At 62.4% G+C, this 23342-nt stretch overlaps 1 protein-coding gene across 2 annotated transcripts in view; it reads right to left on the bottom strand.

Moving 5' to 3' along the window:
• The window catches only part of COL5A1 (collagen type V alpha 1 chain), a 143430-nt gene that overhangs the window by 77471 nt on the left and 42617 nt on the right, over positions 1 to 23342 (bottom strand). For both annotated transcript variants that reach the window (XM_039255152.1, XM_039255151.1), the window contains exons 5-9: positions 5295 to 5426; positions 4395 to 4532; positions 3543 to 3782; positions 2529 to 2687; positions 2321 to 2377 (exon numbers count right to left, since the gene is read on the bottom strand). In XM_039255152.1, coding sequence (XP_039111083.1) covers positions 2321 to 2377; positions 2529 to 2687; positions 3543 to 3782; positions 4395 to 4532; positions 5295 to 5426 — 726 coding nt within the window. The remainder of the gene's footprint in view (positions 1 to 2320; positions 2378 to 2528; positions 2688 to 3542; positions 3783 to 4394; positions 4533 to 5294; positions 5427 to 23342) is intronic.

Raw genomic sequence — 23342 nt, forward strand, 5'->3', positions numbered from 1 at the left:
ACCACCAGGTACTTCCTTCAAAGCACAGCAGAGAACAGAGCCTCCGAGGCATGTCCGCCCGGTGACACAAGCACGGAGCCTGGGGACCGGTCCCTGGAGCCCCAGGACAGCCTGGAGCCCATAAACCTGAGTCCCCTGAGTTGAGAGGATTCCTGCCCTTTCGAGGGGCCATTGACCCTGCTGACGAATGGCAAGACGTGTGGATCTGAGGGCACAGCGGCCGTATCCCTGGCCTGGAGAGAGGGAGCTGCTTCCGAGAGATGAGTCCGCGTCCCCAGAGGGCGGGCGCTGGGGCAGGGCGGGGAGAGCGGAAACAGGGGCCCCCCGCCCTCTGCGGTCAGCGGTCAGCGCGAGGCCCGCCGCGGCCGGCTCCCAGGGCTCGGCCATCTGTTTGTGGAGCTGAGACCCTGAAGGGATCTCAGGGTTCAGAAACTTCAACTGTTTACACGGTGTCCCTGAGGGCCAGCGAGGCCTGAGGACACGTGGGACAGGCTGGGGACCAGGAAGGACAGAACGCTGGGGCCAGAGGAGGGAGCCCTTCCCTAACTGCGTCTGGATGCCTCGGTTTCCCACACTCTGTGTAGATGTGCTGTCCGTCGCTCCTTCAGCCCCTCGTCTGCCCACACCACCCACCCCAGAAGCCTGGCAGCCACAGCACCATGGCTCACTTCCAGGCGGCCCACCCGGAGGCTGTGCGCAGACCGGAGGCTTGCCCAGAAGTTGCCAGCCTAGCCTCTACCTGCCCTAGGGCCCCACCTTCTTCCCAAGCAGGACGCCCTGCCTCCGAAGTCGTGTGGACCCCACAAAAGGCGCCCCAAGTCCAGAGCAGATGCACTCAGGGACCAGAGTATCTGGGGACACGGGCAGTTGGCAACACGGGCTCAGTGACACTGGCATGGCTCACCTCTGGTCAGGGCGCCTTGGGGTGGCCACAGCATGCCCGCTGTCCTCTCGAGGTGCCCCCCAAGCCACTCATGGCACCATGCACACCCCCGCGCCCACCTTTCCCCGGACTTGGTGTCAGGATCTTTCATGTTGCTGACCAGATGGGCCGCCTGGCACAGGAGATCCGCCCCCCCCCGCCCCCGCACCTTCCCCTGCACGCCCATGCCCCACCCCCAGATAAGCCTCCCTTGGACCCGCAGAGAGTACCAGAAGGGGATGTTCTCAGTCTGGGCAAAGGATGTGTGCCCAGGGGTACGGGCAGGCCTGGAGGGAAAACCACAGCCCCACAGGGCTGCCTTGGCCATCATCCACCCGCTTCCACAGGCCGGGCCGGGTCCAGGCCGGGCAGGCTCTACCACAACTGCCTGCTCCACCCCAAGATGGGCCACGTCCCATCTGCCTTGGCCACGGGGCTTCAGGTGCCTCTGGGGGAGACCGGCAGCTGAGGCTCTAAGAGCACGAGAGCACGGAGGCCACAAAAGTCCCCATCCCAGGAATCTTAGGTCCTAAGGCCCCGGGAGCCCCGACATCCCATCCCAAGCTGAGCCACCAGGAAGCACGTCATGGCGGCTGAAGCCTGAGCCCAGCTCCCCCTTGTGACCAGCCTCAGCGCAGGACGCTGGCCTCCCCTCCGGCACACGGACGACGTGGCAGGGTGGACCTCGGCCAGCGCCCCCCCCACTCGGGCCCACACCACTGTGGCCACCACATGCGACCGCAGGGCCCGCCCACCAGGCCGATCACGTGGCGGCTGCTCCGCCCTGAGCCCCGCAGCTATCAGGCCACGGGGAGGACACTGGAGCTCCCAGCAGAGGGCCTGGCGACAGGGAGAGGGCCCTGTGCCCCGACCCACCAGCCTCTCCCTGCATCACGGCGCTTGCACGTGCTGCCCCTGACCCCAGGCCCGGCAGAGCCGAGCTCACCAGAATCCCTGGATGCGGCTTCCCGGACTGCCCACCACGCTCCACCAGTCTCCCAGTCCCCGCAAACCAACCCCACGCAGCGGCAGTGTCGGCCTCGGAGTAGCGGAGTCCGAGGCGGACCCCCTGCCCAGCCCGACCAGAGGCACTCCACAAACCCTCCGGCCCTCTGGGGGGCTCCCTCTGGCCCACAGGCTCTGAGTCCCTCTCCTCACGGTGCTGGCGGTTGGCACGGAGTGAGGCGCTCAGGCTGCACGTGAGTTGCACAGAGGTCTGACCAGCCGGAATCCCAGGTGCCTCAGTCATGGTCTAGAACATTCCCCTGCCTGAGACTGCTTCTCCAGCCTCCGCCTCAAGCATGGGCGGCATCCGCAAGGAGCCCCATGGGCTGGACCATGTCCTGTGTGACCCACCGCCCCCGCCGACTCCAGGAGGGGACAGGACAGCATCCTTACTGGCTCGATGATGGCGGGCTCTCCCTTCTGACCCTTCTCTCCGCGAGGTCCTTCGATCTGGGTTCACGGAACACAGATGGGCAGAGAGTGAGGCAGGGGAGCGACAGTGAGGCCCCACCACAGTGGATCCCAAAGGCTCACGGCCGGCTTGGCCCTGGCCCCAGCCCCGAAGCCGCGGGCGGGTGGGAAGGGGCCCCGCGGCCCTCACCCCTTCGTAGATGGTGTCCTGGTTGGCAGGCATGCCTGGCCCTATCTCCGACGGGGAGACCGTGGGGTCATAGTAGGGGTCGTAGTAGGTCTCGTCCAGGTTCCTGATAGTTTCTTCTGTAAACTCGCCTTCCAGGTCGTCCTCTGGAGGTGGAGCAGGCTGGGGGGAGGGGTGGGGGGTCACCAGAGGACGGCAGGTCCCAGCCCACAGCCTGGGGACGCCAGGGACGGGGGCCTCCCAGGGGCTCCAGACGGTGTGCTGGGGCAGGCAAGTCGAGCTTCCCCTCCCACCGCGGGGCAACGTCACCCCAAACCCCGTGGCACCCCATGACAAACTGAGGCCGCATGGGGGGGAAGTGGGTGCCCTCAGGGGCTCCACTCAGGGCCTCGCGGTCTTGGGGTAACGCGCCCCAGGTCCCTTCGGAACCCAGGTGTCCACTCAAGGCCATCAGGAGGTGGGTTTCCCGTGATGCACTCGCTGTGTGCCGTGGCCTGCGCTGAAGTCCTCCCTGATCCTACAACTTGCCAACACCCCCTGGACTTGGACGTGCCACCTCGTGAATGAGGACAGGGATCAAGAGGCCACGAAACTGCCCAAGGTCACTGGACGGCCCGCGAGCCAGGTCTGCCTGGCGGGAAAGCCCCCGGTCGTAGCCGGCACAGCCCGGCCTCGTGCGTCCTTGCTGGTCCAGACCCGCAGCTCATGTACCCGCCCTGGCCGGCCCTCGGCCACGGATAGGGACACTGCAAACACGCACGGCCTCGACCGTCCCCACCTGGCCCCTGACATGCCGGGCAGATGTGGCTCATTCTGCCCGTTTGCAGATGAAATACAGTGTGACAGGCTCAGCACGTCAGGGACCCCTAACCTGGGGGCCGGAGGCTGGTGGCCTGGGGAGCAGGGAGCCAGTCCGGGACCCCCGAGGTCAGAAGCAGAGGAAAGAGGGAGCCCCAGCCCCACATCCGCACTCCCCCACCCCCCTGCACCAGGCCCACGTGGAAGGGAAGCAATTACATTGGAGGCGTTGGCGGTGCTGGTGGTGCTGGTGGGCACCTCGGCCCTGGCGCCGTGATCCGGGGGCAGGTCGGGGTTCTCGAAGCCCTCGTTGTAGTTCAGGTCCTCATAAGGGGCGGGCGTGTAGTAGTCCTCACTGGGCATGTAGTCGTAGTCACCGATGCCGGGGTCCTCCTCCCTCCTGGCAGCCTCGCTGGGGTCGGGCACTGGGGGCGCTGCCGTGGAGGCTGGGGTCTGCTCCTGAGAGCAGGGAACAGAGTGGGAGTCAGGGGGTCAGAGGGAGTCCTCGAGCTTGACAGGCCTGCAGCATGGACCCGTGGCCACGAGGCCTCTGGGCGCAGAGGCCACGGTCCGTGGCCTAAAGCCCCTGATCCTGCACTTGACAAGGGCGAACTGTATCTCCAGGTTTCAACAATGTTTTTTAGTTTATTTAAAGAGAGAGAGAGAGAGCCAAAAGGGGAGGCAGAGCGAGAGGGAGAGAGAGAATTCCAAGCAGGCTCCGTGCTGCCAGCACAGTCTGATGTGGGGCTTGAACTCATGAAGCCATGAGATCATGACATGAGCCGAAACCAAGAGTCGGACGCTTAACCAAGTGGCCACCCAGGTGCCCGTGTCTCCGGGTTTAAAAGGAAGACTCCAGACCGAGAGCATCATGCTCCCTGCACACCCACGTCTGCTGTCCACACGCCGTGGAGGGAAGCCCTCTGCCCAGCCTCCCTGGGGCATGATGCACAGACTGTCACTCAGCCACCCTGTCACCGCTCCCCTGCTGAGCATCCACCCACCACCTCCCGGTGGCCACAGCACCCTCCCATCCCCACCCCGGGGCCTCATGGCCTGCAGCGCCCAGACCTCGGCGATCTCTGTGGTCTCTCGAGCAGCTTCCACGGGCTTGCTGGTGGGGGCGGGCTCCTTGCCCGGGTCCTCTGTGTCTTCATAGTAGGGGTACTCGTAGTAGTAGGCATCACCTTCCCCTTCTCCTTCCGGGTACTGAGAGCGAATCGGGGCTGCGTGAGGAGGGCAGGGCCCCACCAGGAGCCGCCCTGCTGTCCTCACCATCCGGGTCCAGCCAGGAAGAGCTGGCCCCAGAGTGGGGCCCCTCTCTGGGTGCGAACCCACCCATGGCCCCGAACCGGCCTCCGCCCCCTCCAGCTCCTTGGGCAGCTGCATCAGCCCCACGAGAAGCACAAGGGAGGAAATGGGGGCCCCAGGTCCCCTTCAAAGAAAGCCAAGTCCTAAAACGTGTAGACGTGCTGACGCGTTAGAACCAAGGGCCACGAAGGCCAGGACAGCCAGCCAAACCGTGGGGTCTCGTGGCAATGCCACTGTCCCTCAGGACCCCTGACCTTCGCTGAGGCCCCTAGACCACAGGCACAGGGAAGGTGTCACCGTCAGAACTGGGGCAGGGGCCCGGCCCCTCCCCTTCTGGCTGGTCACCTCAGAAGGAGGCCAGGGGACTGATAACAGCAGGCTGAATACGACAGAAGACACGAGTCACCCGTGGCCGGGAGGTGGGAGGGTCTCCACTTGGTAACGGTGGAGAGAGCGCCATGTGGGCTTGATGGGGGTGCTGCCGGCGCGGGCAGGTGGGTGAGCAGGACACCGCAGGTCACCAGCCTCTGGCTCTCCCCAAAGGGTTTATTGTAAACAGGGGTCCCGTGACTTCTGCATCCCTCCACCCCTGCCTGCCTGCCCCGCCCCCCACAAGGGGCCTGCCTACAACCCCGCCAGGAGCCACTGGGGCTGACTCACGTATTCATCCGGGTTGGGATCCTGTGACTGGGGGGTGTCGGGGACCGCGGTGTCACAGTCAGGGCTGTAGTGCTCACAGTAATCGTAAGCTGCCCGGTGGTCCGAGACGAAGAGCAGCTGCTGGATATCACCCTGGAAAAGGACAAAGGCCCTTGAGTAAGTGGTGTGCAGGGGACTCATGGGGGGCCCGGGAGGCCAGCCTGATGCCCTGAGGTGCTGAACAGCCCAGACAAACACTGGCAAGATCTTGTCCTCAGGAGCAGCCTTCCTCTCAGGGAGCTGCCACCTCCAATCACCACTCTACCTAGGATGGCCAGCCCATCCAACCATGCATCTGTCCACCTGCCGATCCATCCATCCATCCATCCATCCATCCATCCATCCATCCATCCATCCACCCATCCATCCATCCATCCACTCATCCATCCACCCATCCATCCACCCATCCATCCACCCATCCATCCACCCACCTATCCAACTACCCATCCGCTCATCCATCCATCCGTCCGTCCGTCTGTCCATCCGTCCATCCATCCATCCATCCATCCATCCATCCATCCATCCATCCACCCATCCATCCACCCATCTATCCAACTACCCATCCATCCATCCATCCATCCATCCATCCATCCGTCCGTCTGTCCATCCATCCACTCATCCATCCACCCATCCATCCACCCATCCATCCATCCATCCATCCACCCACCTATCCAACTACCCATCCGCTCATCCATCCATCCGTCCGTCCGTCCGTCCATCCGTCCATCCATCCATCCACCCATCCATCCATCCACCCATCCACCCATCCATCCATCCATCCATCCACCCATCCATCCATCCATCCATCCATCCATCCACCCATCCATCCACCCATCTATCCAACTACCCATCCATCCATCCATCCATCCATTCATCCGTCCATCCGTCTGTCCATCCATCCATCCATCCACCCATCTATCCAACTACCCACTCACTCATCCATCCATCCGTCCATCCGTCCATCTGTCCATCCATTCCTCCATCCATCCATCCATCCATCCATCCACCAATCCACCCACCCACCCATATACCCATCCATCCATCCATCCACCCACCCATCTATCCATCCACCCACCCACTTCCATTTATCAGACACCTGTTGGGCACCTGCCAGGTACCAGCCATGTGCTCAGAGCTTTTGTGAACTGTGGGTGATAAATCCAAGCTATAAACTCTACCCTAAACCATGAGGGCTTGGAGGTATGCTGCCTCCTTCCCCATCACCCTCACGGCTGGGGAGTATTTTTAAACAGGAAAATACCATATGACCCAGAAATCCCAATCCTAGGAACTAAAGACAGGCATGTAAACAATTCACCCCAGAAAGAATCGCCACAGGTATTCAAATAGGCCCACAGACACCCATGCTCATAGCAGTACTATTCACAATAGCCAAGAGGTGGGAACCACCCAAATGTCCATCAACACAATCTACAATATGTTTGGATAAACAAATTGTGGTGTATCCCATACACTGGGATAGGATTCAGCTATGGAAGGGAAGGAAATACAGACCCATGCTACCCCCTCCCTGGATGAGCCCACACCGCCAACCATTGAACATTCTGGCTCACTGCCATGGCAGCCAGGAGTCCCACCACGCGAGCTAGGAAAATACGCAGTGATTCTATTTCATGCTGATCTCCTCAAGCTGTGTCAACAGCAGGCAGACAAAAGGGAGTAAGAACCATAGTTCTCAAGAATGTTATCAAACATTTGCTGTCCCCCTGGCAGAAGACCCTTGGGCCCCAATCAGATGGATGTAAACTGATGTCATAATGATGTTGCTAATGATTAACATACACATACTGTTGACTACAGACAAAAAAAAAACTGCATGCTGTCACGCTCTTGGTGCCCACAAGAACCCTATGACTTATGTCCCAATATTATCCATCTAAAGCTGATAAACCCAAAGCCCTGAGGTCACCTATCTGGCATTCACAGTCACACAGCAGGCGAGGAGGGGTCAGCTTAATGCAGCCTGCACAGTATCAATCTCTTTTGAGACCTGCCTGGGCTCAAAAGGAGGGAAAGGGATGTGAGAAAACATGCCAAAGGTTGGAATTATGTCATTAGAGATGGTGCCCAAGAAAGAATAATTAGGAGCTGTGTCAGGTGTTGAGCTCCTTGGCCTAGAGCCCATCCTGCCACATGCACATCCCTTGCATACATATGGTGATGCACAGCCATCATTCATCAACTATATACCCACCCATTGTCTATCCACCCATCCACTACCCATCTACTATCCATTCATCCTCCATCTATCTACCCACCCATCCATCCACCATCCATCCACAAAGCATCTTTTATCCACCATCCATCCATCTATCCATCATCCAACCACCATCCATCATCCATCCATCCACAAGGCATCTATCATCCACCATCCATCCATCCCTCCATCTATCCATCCATTCACTATCCATCCATTCATTCAATAGCAATTATTGAGAACCTACTAAGCGCCAGCCCCTCCCTACATCACACACTGGGATGAAGCCATGGCCCAGGACCACTGCCTGGCAGTGTCCACACTCTACCTAACACTCTACACTTGCCTTAAGCCCATGGGTAAGATCACATGCTTACCCAGACCTTGTGTTCATCTGGTTGTCATTGATGCCTCTTATGTCCCACCATCCCTTTCTAAGGACCTGATGCTGCCCCTGCCCCTGCACCCCCCCACAACCCTCCCATGGGCCCAACTAAAGGCATGTTCTGCTCCTGAAGACAGAGCCATGAGTGAAGCAATAGAACATGTACCTATGAGCTTGACCCAAAGGAGGTGCTGCTCATTCTGCATATGTCAAAACCATGGGCCCAAGCAAGGAAGCCACAGCCTCCTTGACCTTCATTTGAGAAAGGTGTGTGAGCCCCTTCTCCGTGCTGGAGCCTGGGCTGTGCTGGACGATGGGAGGCTGGGAGGATGTGACACTCGAAGTCACGAAGCGTGGATCCCCAGATGGCCTCCTGGGGTCTGTGACGCCAAGCGCCAGCACCGTGCACCACTCTGAGGGACGGGACCCACTGCCCTCCCTGGCCTCCCAAAGGCTCAGTGGGAAAACTGGCTCACAGATGGGGTAAAGGGGATAACTCAGCGGCAGAACTGGGTGACAGTCTTAGAGTCCGGAAAAGGCCCATGCTACCTGATCCCTGAGACAGAGGTCCAAATGTGTGACCCTCCCCCCCACCGTGGGTTTAAAAACCCTGAAGACAAGCAAGGAGCTCAGAACTCCCCCAGGCTGACCCTGTCTATGCAGAGGGCTCCCCTCCCTGAGTTCTGTTGTCCCTCCTGTGACAGAGCCGCCCGCCTGCTCCCTCTTGTGGGCGGCTCCTCTCTCCCTCCTCTTTGTCCCTCTCTGCCTCTCCCTCTCCTTGTGGATGTCAGAGGCTCCCGGCCCCACTGCAAACGCGCTGGCAGACAAGGACCATATGATGGGGACAGTGAATCAAACCACACGTTTTTATTAAGCAACAGGCCTTCTAAGTCAAATTTCACCCAATTCAAATAAAATACTTTCTTCTTTCAACTAGCAGCTTGATGTCAGAATATTTGTTCCCCAGGTGCAAACTCTATAAGGAAGAGGGGGCTCGGGGGGCTCAGGGGGCTTGGGGGCAGCCGTGGCTGCTGGCATTGGTCACCCCTTGCCCGAGCCCCTGGCACATGGGGATGACAGCTGTCTGGTAAAGGACCTGCCTCTCCGGAAAGCCCAAGTCCTCAGGCCACAGCCACACCTGGCACATCCGTGTCCCTTGCGCCCCGCCCAGCCCAGAACCAGGCTTCACGGGCCCCTGCAAGGTGGCCCGTGCAGCCCCCGACCCCGGGCAAGGAATAAGACTAAAGGCTAAGACGTGAATATCCACGAACAGACATGGAAACTGAGCATACAGCTGGTGCCCACCTGGCCCTCGGCCAGCCCTGGTCCCCTGCCTGCCCTCCCCACTCCCCAAACTGCAGCAGAGGGACGATGTGATCAGCAGAGGGCCCGGCCGTAGAGCCCCCTGCGAGCATGAAGCCCCCTTCATTCTCAGGGCCCACCCTCCTCTGCAGGTGCTTATACTTGTTTAAAGCCACTTTCCCCACAAACCCCCGACTGGGTTTCCACACCAAAACATGTGCCCCTCTGTCCTGAGGGAGCACCTCTCAAAGGGCAGGGATCTATCCGTCCCCAGAACCACTGCGAGAAGGGAAACTGAGGCACGGGTGCTAAGGCTTATGCTCTGAGCCTCATGGAAGCCAGGTCAGGTCTGGACCTGGGTCCTCACCCAGAGCTCCTTCCAACCTGCAATGACCTCTTCCCTGCACACGCAGGAGTTTGTTTCTCAGGTGGGGAGGGCACCGCGCACCCATGCGCCCTTTGCAGGGCTCCTGTCCCCCAGTGAGCTGCCTCTTGCTGAGACCAGAAACGACATCAGAATCTTTCTCAACCCAGTTTCTGGCAGCCACCACCCAACGATGAGGAGACGGCGCGACCCTGGCTGGCCCTACCCGGGTCCGTACTGTCTCTCAAACATCAACGTCACAACTTTGTGACGGTTTTGAGAGTGTTTCCATGACGCCCCCCATGATGGGAAACCCTGAGGTTCACTCCGTGTGCCCCCCTTCCTGGCAAAGCCTTTCCCGGCAGCTGCTGGTGGGAGATGTTGGGGGACCTGGAACAGAGTCCCCCGCTGCCCATGGCCTCAGCCCCTCGGGGCCCATGGGCATGGTCAGCAGGATGGTCCTGGGCTCAGGCGTGTCTGTGTTTGGGGGCACGAGGCAGAAGGCCGGAGCCGGGGCCCAGGTTGGGATGCCGCCGGCAGCGCTAAGGAGGCCCCGGGCCGCAGCCTCTCAGGACCCGGCCTGGGCCCTTTGGAAGCTGACAGCCAGCTCCATGAGGCTGGCCTCAGGTCAGAGCAGTCACAAGTCCCCCCCACCCCCCGGAAGCATCAAGGGCACCCCAGGATTTTTGCCATCCAGCCGTCCTCTCAGGCGGAACCTCTGACCAGGAACCAACCTGGCCTTGACATTGGAAGAGTCTGCCCCCTACCCCGGAGGCAGCCTAACACCCCCCAAACTCAGAGATCCATGGCTCACTTGTAAGATGTGGAGTTGTCTGAGGGTGTGTGTGCACGTGTACGTGTGTGTGCATGTGCATGTATACACGTGTGCATGTGTACATGTGTGCATGTGTGTGCGTGTGTATATGTGTGCTGTGTATATGCTTGTGCGTGTATACATGTGTGTGTACATGTGTGCACGTGCATGTGTACATGTGTGTGCGCAGACACACGTGCAGTGCAGAGGATGACCTCTGCATGACCTGGTCTGGGTGACAGAAACAGAGCCTCTGTCCTTAGGGACCCTGGGGAGAAAGTGAAGGGGCATCATCGGCCCCTGGGCACCTTGAACTGCGATCAGGAGTGGGGGGTGGCAGAGGGAGGGGGTGGGCGCCAGGCCCGGAGCGGGAGCGTCCTGAAAGGCTGGGTGTGGGGCTCATACGCCGGCCCAGCCGCACCGCCGGCACGGTGCACACGCCGGCCGGCCCCGGAGGGTCGCGCCAGGGCAAGGCCGCCTGCCAGGCCGCGGGGCCCCCCGGAGGCCTCGAGATTCACATGCCAGAGGCTCCGTGTCTCCATCAATAACCGATACTGTTACTCAAGTAAATCCAATAGCCGCTTCCTGTCTTCAGGGCGCCGGCTACGCCTCCCGTGGTGTCTGCTCTTCGCTGAGCCCTCCTGGGAGCCTGTGCGCCCTGCTCCGCAGGCTCCCTGCCCTCGCCGCTCCCTCAGGATGCAGGCGCTTCTCTAAAGGGGTTCCGTGGAGGAGCCTGGGGTCCCCAGCAGGTGTTACGCACCAGGCTGCCCCACAGGATGTTAGTTAAGGGTTTACGGGGTGGTTTTAAAAGGCCCAAACCCCTAATGCAGTAAAACTGTCTCATCTTATAGACCAGGACTGTGAGGTCAGCGGGGTGGGTGCCCTGGGCCCCAGGGTCCAAGGTCAGGAGTCCTTCCACTCTGGGGAGCACAGTGCCAGGTCTGTGGGTGCCCCTGGCCGTGTCTCTCCTGAGCCTGCCCACAACCCCATTCACAGATGGGGAAACTGAGACAGTGAGGCCCGAGAATTTTCCAGAACCAAGAAGGACCCACTGCGTACTTACTTCTCACCCCTATGACATCCCACCGCTGTCTTAATACTTGAGCCACGGCCGCATCCCCAGCACCAGCGGCCAGAATCCACGGAGCGTTCCCTTACCACACTGCGATCCCTGCGATCCCTGGTCCCATCCTCCACGGTCACCCCGCTTGACGCCTTCTCACACTGTGCCCTCCCCCACCCCCAGCCACCCCAGTGTGGACTGCCCCCTCCACCCTGCCCAGCATGGCCTCGGCTCTCCCTCCGACCCAGGAGAAGCCCTCTCCCTCCACGGACCCTTGCCTGGCTTTGCCCCGGGCACACGAAGGGCTGAGCGGTGGGCAAGCTCTTGACCCCAGTTCCGTCCGACGGCTCTGTCCAAGGGGCCCAGCGAGGAGGCAGCTCCTCCAAGCCACCCCAGCCCCACTCTGGGAGCACAAGGCACCTGCCCCCGAACTCAGGGCCTGACAGTGGGTGGCATGCCCCCCACCCACACTGGGTCCCTACGGGTCATGTGCGGCCTAGCCCGGGCTGGGCTGCTGACCTACCAAGGGGCCTGCACCCAGGTCCCCTCCCTCAGTAACAGTCAGTCGGTCCCGGGGCTCTGGTGACCTTGACCTCCTATTCCACGAAAGCATCGTCAGCGTGCCCTGCCCCCACCAGGCCTCCTCTGTGCTCACATGGGTATGCGGGCCCTGTGTCTTTTCTCTTGTCCCCATTTCACAGACGCACACACTGAGGCTCAGAGAGGCAGAACCCCTGCACCGTACCCTCGCTCGGGTGCTGACCACAGTCTCCTCTTACGGCCTCACCTCTGCCCCTGCCTGGCAGGAAAGCCCCGAGAAGCTTCTGCTGTGGCCCGGCGGCCGTTCCAGACTTTGGGCTCCACTCCACACCCACGACCCGGAGGTGACAATCAGTGGCCCGACTTTTCCTGCCGAGGACAGGCCACGTCAGCCACTCGGATGCGGCGGAGCACGTGTTGTCCTTGGCCCTGGCCGAGCCGGGAGCATTTTGCTGAGGGAGTCAGTTCTGCATCTGCGATAATGAGACCTTATCCAGGCTGCGCATCTGCTACGAGCCGAGGAAACTGCAGTTTTCGTTGAAGAGCTTTGCAGCCTTGGGGGCTGAGCAGCCAGAAGCCCGAGTGAGTCCAAACAGGGGGACCTCCTCGCCCGGCGCATCCCTGCAGCTAAGGCAGCTACACGTTTCCCTTCAGCCCTGCACCAGCTTCTCCCCTCCCACGCCGCTGATTTCTGCACCCCTCCTTTCAACAAAACTCCCGGGTCCCCGGGGGTGGGGGGGCAGCCCTGACCGCACAGCCTGAGCCGCTGCCCTGCTCATCCAACCCAAACAGGCCCCAAGGGGACCCCGCCATGCGCTCCGCTTTCCCTGTGGGTTCTGGGGTCAAATTTCAGCTGGAGCCCTTCATGCTCAGAAATGGAGACACACAGATAATTCGAGAAGGCACACGCTCCTTGTTTGAGGCTGCAGGCAAAACGGTCGGCAAGTACGCCAGTCCCGGAGCCAAATCAGGAGGGAAGCTTCCACCTACCGGCGGGCTCTGGCCATGAACCAGCACTGTCCCATGCGAACCAGGGTGCCCGCCGACCAGGGGGTGGCCATCTGCCACGGGGAGGGGAGCGGAGGCCCTAGCTTGGCTCTCCAGGGAGGAAGGGAGGCAGCCAAGAGGCTGGCACACCAGGGTCTCCATCCCAACCCACAAGGCGCCCAGCCATGGTTCGCTCGTCGGTGGGGGAAGCAGACTTGGGGGCTGCCGGGAGAGCGGAGCCCACCCTGGCCTCTCTGAACAGGGGCAGGGGCAGGACCCCATCTCCCAACATGAAACTGGGAATAGGCGCACGTGCACAGCCAGCGCCAGGCTGCACAGGCCCCGGCCATCATCATCCGCCCAGCCCAGCCCTCCCCTGGAAGCCTGGCCGACTTGGGCCTCCATGACCCATGCACGGGGGAACCTGGGGGACCCTCCTAACGAGCCACGTCCCCGGTGCCCTGGGAGACCTCACGCATAAAAGGCCACCGTATTCCCATTTGAGCCCTTGCAGCCCAACCAAGTCACATCTAAAACCCTGTGGATGCTGCTCACCCACAATTCACACGATGGAAAACGAAGACCCCAAGCCAGGAGAGGTTGAAATAACTTTTTCCACGATTTTCGGAGGACCCGCAGAGCCTGCAAGCTAGTTGGCCACTATCCAGGCAGGTGTTAAAGAGATGTTTCCGTGCGCTGGCCCCCAGGTGCCGCCTGGCCGGGGGCCCATCCATGACCGTCTGCACTATGTGGCCACCTCCAGTCCCGATCCAAAGATCACCTCTGCCACCCGCCAGGCACTGCTCCGGAGTGCCAGGGCCGCCCTGCTCACACACGCGTCTCCATGACAGGCCAGGGCACGGTGGCCGGCGGGGAGGGATCAAGTCCCAGCCTCATCAGATGCTGAAAGCGGTCGAAATGACTACAGGGTCAGCTTGGTGACCTCGGAGAGGTTACACCTTGTCCCCAGACCAAGAGGCCAGCAGAAACAATGGCAGGGGCCAGACCGATGGGCCCACCTCCTCAACAGACCACGACGCTGTGCAGAGGGGGTCTCTGGGTCTCACACCCTCACCCACCGGCCGTGTGGCCCAGGACACTTCACTCCGGGCATCTGGCCCCCGGCACATGCGAAGGTCCACACTCGCCACCTGGACAGCATACGAGGGACGCTGCCCCATGGACTTCTCCCTCCAGACTCTCAGAGCAGCCACGGGCCATGGGATGTCTGAGCACGGGGATGGCAGCACGGGCCACAGGCGGATGGCACTTGTGACACCTGCACAGAAGAAGCAGAATGGATCCCGGCTGCTGCCACACGGAGGCGCGGGGCGCTGACCACAGTGGCCGGGGCCTGGGTCCTTCCCTCCCCGGCTGTGGGGCCTGAAGTGCAATCATTTCCTCCCTCTGGGCCTCCATTTGTTCCTCCGTGAGCGCTGCCAGGAGGAAGTGTCCTCAGGACGAAGTGTGACGGTGTCACTTGGTGGGCCTGGAACCCAGTGAGGCCAGGACAGGTGGCCTCACCCCCACCACCGTCACCGCCGCCACCGTCACTGTGACGGCCACCCCCACCACCGTCATGGCCACCAACATCTCCACCGTTACTACCTGCTATCATTCTCTCAGTCACTCAACCAGCGTCTTTAACCCCTAACATGGGACTTAGGGACACAAAGATGAAGAAATGGGCCTCTCTGACCACAGATCTGAGGCTTTAATGCTTCCTCAGGAGGCAGCCCAGGTGGCCGAGTGACGAGCTACCTAGGAGTCAAGGAACGTGCGCTGGAGGGGTGGCCTCAGAGCTGGGCCCCGGGGAGGCGGTGGAGTCCAGAGGTCACATCCATGAACAGCCTCACCGGGCCTCCAGCTCATCCCCACCTCCCAGGATGAGACGCTCCACCCGGGTCACAGCTTCCTCTCCATCTTGCCTTGCCCGCCCTGGGCTGGGACCCCAGGCCTTTACCTCAGAGTCCAGCAGGCACGGCCCGCACCTGCGGCCACCCTGCCCTCCGTCCCCCCGCAGGGGAAGGCCCGCACCCACAGCTGCCCTGCATCCCCCCACCGGGCACGGCCCGCACCCGCACCTGCGGCCACCCTGCCCTCCGTCCCGCATATGCTAATGCAGAGGCACACCACACGGGGGCCCCTGATGGGCTCGGCACACACACCCCTGTGTTCTCCTAGGCAACGCTCCGCCCCCACGTCTGTCCGCCCTGCGCGGGGACCATTAGTTGTTCTGAGCCCAGAAGTGTTCACCCAGTGAGTTCCATGTCCCCGGTTCCAGAGCGCGGTCTCAGCCCAGAACACCTTTTTGAGTCTTATTCTGTCAACCAAGAGAGTGACTCGGCGTCACGTGTGACCATCAGGCCCCACCGGGGTCCCTCTGCACATCCACGCCAGCAGAGCACGCACGTCCCTGCCGTGAAGGTTCAGGGGAGCGGGGCGGGGGGGGGGGTCAGCATGCTCCGTTCAGCCCTCCCTCCCGCACTTAGGAGACTCGGCACCACAATCCACCCTCACCTCAGGCTGCACACGCATCACAAACAAGGGCCACAGGGCGTGACTCCAGCCAAGGTCCTGGCCCCCCAGTTCCTGAGAACTGGCTTCCAACACAGGCCCTCAGAAGCATTACTGGTGGGCAGGCAGGGCCCGGCGCGGAGAAGGCGGCGTGCACGCAGAGGAAATCACGTCCGATATGTAGGCCTGTGGCCTCTAGGATGGCCGGGAGCCATCCCAGTGTCCTCAGGCCCAGGCTGCCAGCTGGTCACCCCCAGGCCCCACTCATGGGCGTGCTTGTGGGCACAGACTGTCAGACTGGCCGTTGCTGGACAGGCCGCCCGGAGGGGCCGGGAAGACCCAGGAGGATCAGAGAGCGGTGGCTCCAGGTGCTGCGTGAACAGCGCCGAGCCTGGTACGGCCGGGGCAGGAAGGGGGAGGGTCACTCCGAGTGGGGCCTTGGGGCACATGAGGTCGGCCGGAGGGTCACCGCCAGAGGGAAGTTAGCAGGCGGCGGTGCTGTCAGGCCGGAGGGCAAGCCACCTACAGGGACGGGGACGGAAGTCTGACATCAGAAGCCTGACAACCCCACCCCTTCATCTGAGAATCGGGATGCCTTTCTGATCCAGGAAAAGGGTCCAGATCTGGGCCCAAAGTCTGGCCCTGCATTTCTCTGCTGTGTGACCTTGGGCCAAGTGGCTTTACCTCTCTGGACTCTAGGTACGCAGTGAGCACTGAGGAGCCAACACAGCACATGTCCCGGGGCTGCCATAGGGGTCCTCAGGGCAGTGATTAGGATAAGACCATGTCGGCAACCGCAACCGAGGGAGGGAGGAACTCTCCTCAATGCTGGGAGGGGCATCACTATGGTTTGCTTTTCCAAACAGAACTGACGAAGCGCGTTCAGAGGTGCAGCCCCTCCCCCATCTCGGGGCCTTGGGTTTTCCAGACCTCAGCCTGGTGCCCGGGTGCCTCGGATGCAGAGGCCCACGGTGCCCGTCCCTGCTGGTGCTGAGAGCTTCCAAAAGTCCAGGGCAGCACCGACAGGGAATGAGTCCTTGATGGACTTTCCACATTCTCAGAGATTAAGACCCAGAGCAAACCATCATCAGCCTCCGACAGACGCTCCTCACGGCTCTCAGAACCCAGGGGCCCCCAACACGGGGACACACGTGCAGACCATTAAGTGCTAGAGGCTCTTCTCCGAAGGTGCTGTCACCACCCACCGGCACAGGGACGCTGAAGGCTGGGAGCCCCTCTGCTGCTCGCACAGTACACCCCTCGGGGCCCCCACGGCACCCCACGCCCTCACGACTGCCGCCCGTGGGTGGGGTCTGCAGGTGAGGCTGGATCCCAGCTCCCCCACCCGCCAGCTGGGCTTGCAGACCCCCTGAGCCCTCTCTGGATGGCCCACCCCTAACACGGGGACGGCAACGGCAGTAATAACCCTGTGATCATCCCAAGCAGATACAGGCAGCCCCTCCCCTGCTGCAGGTGGGGAGTCTGACCGTTCACAGCCACACATATGCCCGGGTCCTGGATGTGGACCCGGCGCCGGGGGCTTCGTCAGGCACCGCCTCCAACTCACAGGCCTGGCGGCTCCATCTTCTGCAAGAGAAAACTGAGTCCCAGGCTGCCCAGGGGTAAGGGTACAGGGAGGCCAGGGCGAGGCTGAAGTTTCCCCACGCCCTCTGACAGCTGGCGGTGGTCAAGGAAAAGTCCCCTGACACACAGCGGGGCCCCCTTGCTCTCCAGCTGCCGGTGTGGAGCTTGGGCGGGGGGCCCTCCTGAGCCACTGCCCCCTGCTACCCGTGCCATGCGTCAGAAGCGTCGCTGCAATGCCCTGCCCCTCCAGGAGAGCCACCAATGCTCCTCCCGCCACTGATGTGGCCCAGCCCGTGCCGCGGCCACGGGTGACCGCGAAAGGACATCGCTCCCTGGAACCCTGCTGCCGATCCTCCCAAGAGACCCGTGTGTCAGAAGGTCATTCCACGGGCTAGGCTCCCAGCATCACAGGTGCCCCCCGGGCTGGGGCCCTGCTGCCCGCGGTTCCCACGGGACAAACTGAAGCCTCTCCGGCCAGGCCGCAGGAGATGCCAGGCCTCACCACGCGTGGGGCAGAAGGCGGAGCTGCCTGACCCTGGGGCCTCTCCGCCCCCGCCTACTGCGCTGCCCTGGGTAGAGACACTCACCCCCGCTGCCTGGCTCAACAGGGACCCTGAGCACCCTGCCGGACCCAGGCCGGCTTCGGGGGCACATCCTCAGAGCCAGGTCCCCACCCCCAACACCCCTGATGCTCGACCCAGAATCCCAGATGAAAGCCCCCGGGCACGGCCATCAGCGTGAGACCCTCGGCCAGCGTGCTCCTGATACTTCCTGCCACCTCCGCGAGGCGGCCTCCCGGCGCATGCTCGCTGGTCACAGGCCCCCAGCCTGCAGGCTGCCGGCCACCCGCACCAGGCCAAGAGTCCCGGCCCCTGCTTGCCCACGGCCCGGCCCCTCCTGGACCTGAGCTGGAGACAGAAGTGGACCTCAGACTCCCTGCGTGCTGTTCTCGTTGGCCGGTGAGGAGCCCGTCCACGCCGGGAGCCACGCGCACGGCTGCCCCTGGCCGCCCCCTCCAGCCGGGAGCACCTCAGCATCCTGTCTCCTCAGCTAGACCGGACCCAACGGCCCAAGAAAGCCTCAGCTTGAAACCAGCCAAATCCTCATGCCCAAGGATTAGCTTGTCACTCAGCACACACACCCCACAGGAATTAACGGTGAACCCCCTTCCATACTGGTCTGGGTAACAGGTTAAATGGTACCCCAAAAGAGGGCTCCACAGATTAACCATAACCCCCAGAACCTGGGAACAGGTTTTTGCGTGGAAACAGGGTCTTGGCAGATGTAACAGGGTGAGGGGCCTCGAGATGAGACGCTGTGGGATTAGGTGGCCCCGAAACGATGGCAAGTGTCCTTGGAAGAAACGCGAGAAGACAAACGAGAAGAGGGGAAGCCATGTGCATGTGGAAGCAGAGATTTTCGGGCGTGGCCAGAAGCCAAGGAACCCCAGGGCCACCAGGAGCTGGGAGAGGCAGGAAGGACCCCCACCGAGGTCCTCTGGAGGGGCCACGGCCCCGAGGACACCTTGATGTCAGACTTCTGGCCTCCAGAACCGGGAGAGAATAAATTTCTGTATTTTTAAGCCACCAAAATGTGGAGACTCGGGGGCCTCAGGGATTAGGGAGGGACCCTGGGAGGTGGGCGGAGCCGCAGACCAGAGGCCCTGGCCTTGCTCATTCATGTTCCTCTGCATCCCTTGGGGTCAGCCTCAGGACTGCCTTGGGGGAGAGGGGGCTGCCGCCTCACACAGCCCGACGGCAGGGAAAGCTCAAATGGGCACCACGGAGCGTGCACGAACCGGGGTGGAGGGTGCGGGCCTGGCCAGGTGCGTGCCAGCTGCTGGGGGCCCACCCGGGCCATGCCATCTGCGGGCAGAGAGCCTGGGTCTGAGCTGCACCCTCTCCAGTGCCATAGCGCGGGGCCGTGGGACCGGCCCCGGGACCTTCCATGTCCCTGTCTCAAGCCAGAGTGCTCGGGCTGAGACCTACGACAGCCTGCTGTGCAGATAGAGGCCCCTCCCAGCCAGGGGGGCTGCACATAGGGCCACACGAGCCCCCTGCTCAGGACAGCCCACACAGTCGCACAGCTCAGGCCCTGGGCACAGAGGCCGGGGGCGTGTGCACATCACCTGGGCCCCTCCTGCTCCCGGCATGGGGTAACTGGAGAGACTCTGGACAGGCTCGGGGGGGGGGGGCGGGGAGAGACACAGGGCGAAGACAAGTGCCACCTCCTACCCCGTCCATGTCTACTCGCCAACTCGGATCTGGCTTTGGCCGTGCCACCCCCATAAACACGCCCCTCTCGGCCACCTTCCAAGGACAGGAAAGCGCCCCCGGAACGTGTCCAGGGTTCCCCTGCAGAGAGATCTGGGTGGAGACACTGCCGCCACGGGGAGGCTGACGGAAACGGAATGAAGGAAAGCGCTAATCAGGGAAGTGTTCCGGGTGCTGCAGGGCCGCGCGGCTGCCCGCCCACCCCCAGCGCCAGGGCCACAGGGGACACCTGCTGGTGCCAGCAGTCACAGAGCGCGTGCACGGCTCACCCCGCCATCCCTGTGGCATTACTTCATGCGCTGACCCCCACCTCGCGGCCCAATGACAAGTCTGGCGGCTCCCCAGCCCCGGGTCCCCCGCACGCACCCGCCTCGGCAGGTGACAGGATGGTTTCAGAGCTCACAGCCGGGACAGCCCGAGCCAGCACGTGGACCCGAGCCCGTGGAGATCCCGAGGCCGGCAGCGTGCGCGTCAGGCGAGGGTGGCTCTGTGCTCCGCGGAGGAATCCAGGCCACCCCGTGCACCGCCGAGGAAGCCCTGCTCGGCAGAGGCCCCGCTCCTGCCCCGGGAAAGCTGAATTCCAGGAAAGAACATGTCAGTGGAAAAGCCAGGCCTCTGGAAAATGGGGATCAGGGATGAGGTAAACCGCTCATCTTTCCAAATGAAAGGCAGGCAGACAGAAGGGAGGACCGACCCTCGGGTCTGATGCCATCTTCCTCCCGCGGCCCCCGGAGCTTTGCAGAGAAAGCCCCGCTTTACAGTCTGTTTGGTCTTGTTTCCCCTTGAAACATTCAACAGCTTTAAAATCACATTTGGCTTCCGGCCCAGAGCTCACTGGCTCCCTGTCCCCTGGGGCGGGCCTCCCTCCTGGAGAGGAGGGTCCTCCCTCTGCTGAGCCTCGCCACCCCCGCCCCCGCCCAGGCCCCTCCTTCTGGAATAGAGGCCAGCGGAGCTAGGGCCGGGGGTGCGCTGGGCAGGTGGGGCAGGCCGCAAACCCAGCTGGTGCTGGCTCTTTCTGGAAGGTTCCAGGGTTTCACAGACCCCACAGCTCAGGGGATGCGGACGCCCTCAGGGCCTGTGTGGGGCCAAGGGAACAAGCAACCCGCCGGCATCACCCTGGCCAGGGAAGGTCGTGACCCAGCTTCTGAGGTCCCAGTGTTGCTGGTCGGGTGGACAAAGAGGTGCAGGGGCTGCTGGGGGTGCAGAACCCGCTATGCACCGTGACAGAGTCCTGTCATACTCTCGGCAACGACAGATCTGGGGACCAGCCCGCTCCACTGTAGTTTTGCTGGGTGACCTTCTACAGGTCACTCAGCCTCTCTGGTGCCGGCGTCCCCGGAGTGGCCAGGGCCGACCTGGCTGGCCTCCCACCCGGCTCTGCACTGAAGGAAAACAACCACTTGCACCTCCTGCCAGACGCGCTGGCTCCCCCTGGCACTCTTCGCGTGTGTTTCCAAAAACACAAAGCCCGTTCCTAAGCCCTGGATGAAAACAAGACTCTTCCCTGCACGGGGAGGCCCGCAGCTCGGCTCTCCGGAAGAACAGCTCCCCGACCCTCCCACGCTGGGCCCTCAGCCCGTCCGGCAGCGCCGCCACCTCTGCTGGCTGGCCCCAGGACACAGGCACATCCCCGGGAAGGAGCAGGACACCGGACGCAGAACTTCCCAGGAATACTCCGGTGGACGGTGCCCCCGAGCAGCCCCGCGGGCTCACCCTCCCCCTGAGAACGGGCGCTCCAGAATCTGCTAGGTGGGCGGCCCCCCACCCCCAACCCCTGCAGCTCACACTGCCCCTTCCCGTGGGCCGGCCTGGCCGGAGGACTCTGCCTGGGGGGGCGAGGACAGCGGCCCACAGCTCATGCCCCCGGGGGACCGAGACGGCAGCGCGCGGGCAGGGGCCGGCTGAGGCCTGCGTGCCCTCGGCCAGCCCTGCCCCGCGGGAGGCCCTTGTCTCTGAGGCAGGAGCCCTGGCACTGAACTTGACGAGCAGGGGAGGTAAGGGACAGCTCGACCCCGAGCCACCACACAGCACACTTCAGGCCATCAATGATGTCACCGGCAGGTGAACGTTGACAAAGGGCCCGAGGGCCTCAGGACGGCCTTGCCTCTGGCCGGCAGGCTCTGGTCGGTGAGGTCTGCCGTGGCTTGGCGGGTGCAGGCATGTCACACAGACTCCATCCCAGCGTGGCGCCACTGCGTCCCATGGTCCTCGCTGCGGAAGACACGTCACGTTTTCCAACGTGAGCAAGTCTCCCAGCTGGGAAAGTGCGGGGCCGGGGGACCACCGCCCGCGGAGCACGAACACCGCATAGTGCACGGCCCCTCGCGGCCCGGGCAGCCACTGCCACTCACACCCGGTGCCGCAGCCAGCAGTTCCCCGCCTGCCGTTCGATCCGACGCCGGCCTGTCCTCGGCCGTGCCTCGAGCCCCGCGCTGCCTGACACACATCGTGACGGGGACACGACTGTGGTCCCGTGGTGCAGGTGGGGACCCCGAGTCCCCGAGGGGCCAGGTGACCCGCCCGGCACCCCCCAGCTGGTAACCGGTGCAGCTGGGACTCCGCCCCAGCCCCGGCCTTGCCTGGCCCTTCCCGACAGCCACGCAGCCTCGGTGTTTTGTGTTCTGAGATCCTCTGGGCTCAATCAGGATATCAAAGAAGCAGTATTTGTTTTAGGATCCTTTTTTTTTCAAAACAGAGATAAGTCTTTGTGAATCTTTACACTGTGAACACACAAAGGGCACCAGAAATCACAGGGTTTGCCCAGCACAAAAAAGCCACCGCACGAGAAGTTAATTCAAACGCGCGACGCCACTGCCCTCCCTTGGCACACCTTCCCGCCTCCGGATATCCAGAACCAACAGAGAAATGGGCAGAGCCAGCACCCTGCCCCCTGTCGCTGAGCAGGCACACACGCCCAGAGCTCCACTAGGTGAGCCCAGGGAAGACCCCCTATGCCCCGGGTGCCCTGACCGGTACCCACGTTATGCAAATGATTCCTGAAGTTCACCAGTGTCACCTGCTTTACCCAGATCCTGCCATTAGCAGGAGACGTAAACCAGCGATAGCTCAACCCCAGTCTGTGTGACCCCCGTGCCTTTGACACCAGAACCCCAGGGGACCCCACAGCCGCCTCCAGCCTTGCTGCCGCCCAGCTGTCTTGCAGTTCATCCCAGATTTTTGGGCAAGTCTGGTCAGAAATGTGCCCAGAGGGTGTGTCTTGTAACTTGCAAAATTTGGCAGCTGCACCAGGCTCTGGGTTCCACCTGACCTGCAGCCCGGAACGTGCCAGGGCCACCCCGCCCGCCCAGCAGTGCCCGAAAACTTGCCCGCACACACCACCCCCCCCGCAGCGCCCACCCACACACACTGCCCCCCTCCGGCAACTGCCTGCACACACCGCCCCCCCCACAGCTCCCGAGGACCTGCTCACACAGACTGCCTCCCCGAGGCGCCACCCACCCACCCGCACACACCTGCTCCCCCAGCCTGCCCTCTGCGGACCCTCAACCCCATCTTCATGGAGAAGTGGCTCTTCCGATCTGTCTCTGATGGCCCATTGAACTACCTGGGCTCTGTCCCACCTCTGCACCTGTCTTGCCGCTGAATTAAAATCAAGAACAAGCAGCTGATGCTTGCGGAGAGCTTACTCCCGGGCATGCAGCGTGACCATGTTATCACATTCCACCTCAGGCCACTTTTGCCACAGCTGCACGCATGACCCCACTGCACAGATGGGGAAGCCGAAGCCAGGAAATGTCAGAGCCACTTGCCTGAGGCCCAAATCTAGCAGGGGAGAGGGAAGAGGGGCGGCCTGGGCGGGGCGGGGGGTGGGGGCTGCACTGGACCAGCTGCCCTCCCTCCTGAACTGTTTTTTGGGGATGCCACACGCCCCACTATGACTTCACATTAAGATGACGCTTTCGGAAAGCCATTCTTCCCCTGATCAGAGCTGCAGCCTGACC

The sequence above is a fragment of the Hyaena hyaena genome, unplaced genomic scaffold, assembly GCF_003009895.1.
Source record: "Hyaena hyaena isolate Hyena2069 unplaced genomic scaffold, ASM300989v1 scaffold_511, whole genome shotgun sequence".
In the NCBI taxonomy this organism is placed as follows: domain Eukaryota; kingdom Metazoa; phylum Chordata; class Mammalia; order Carnivora; family Hyaenidae; genus Hyaena; species Hyaena hyaena.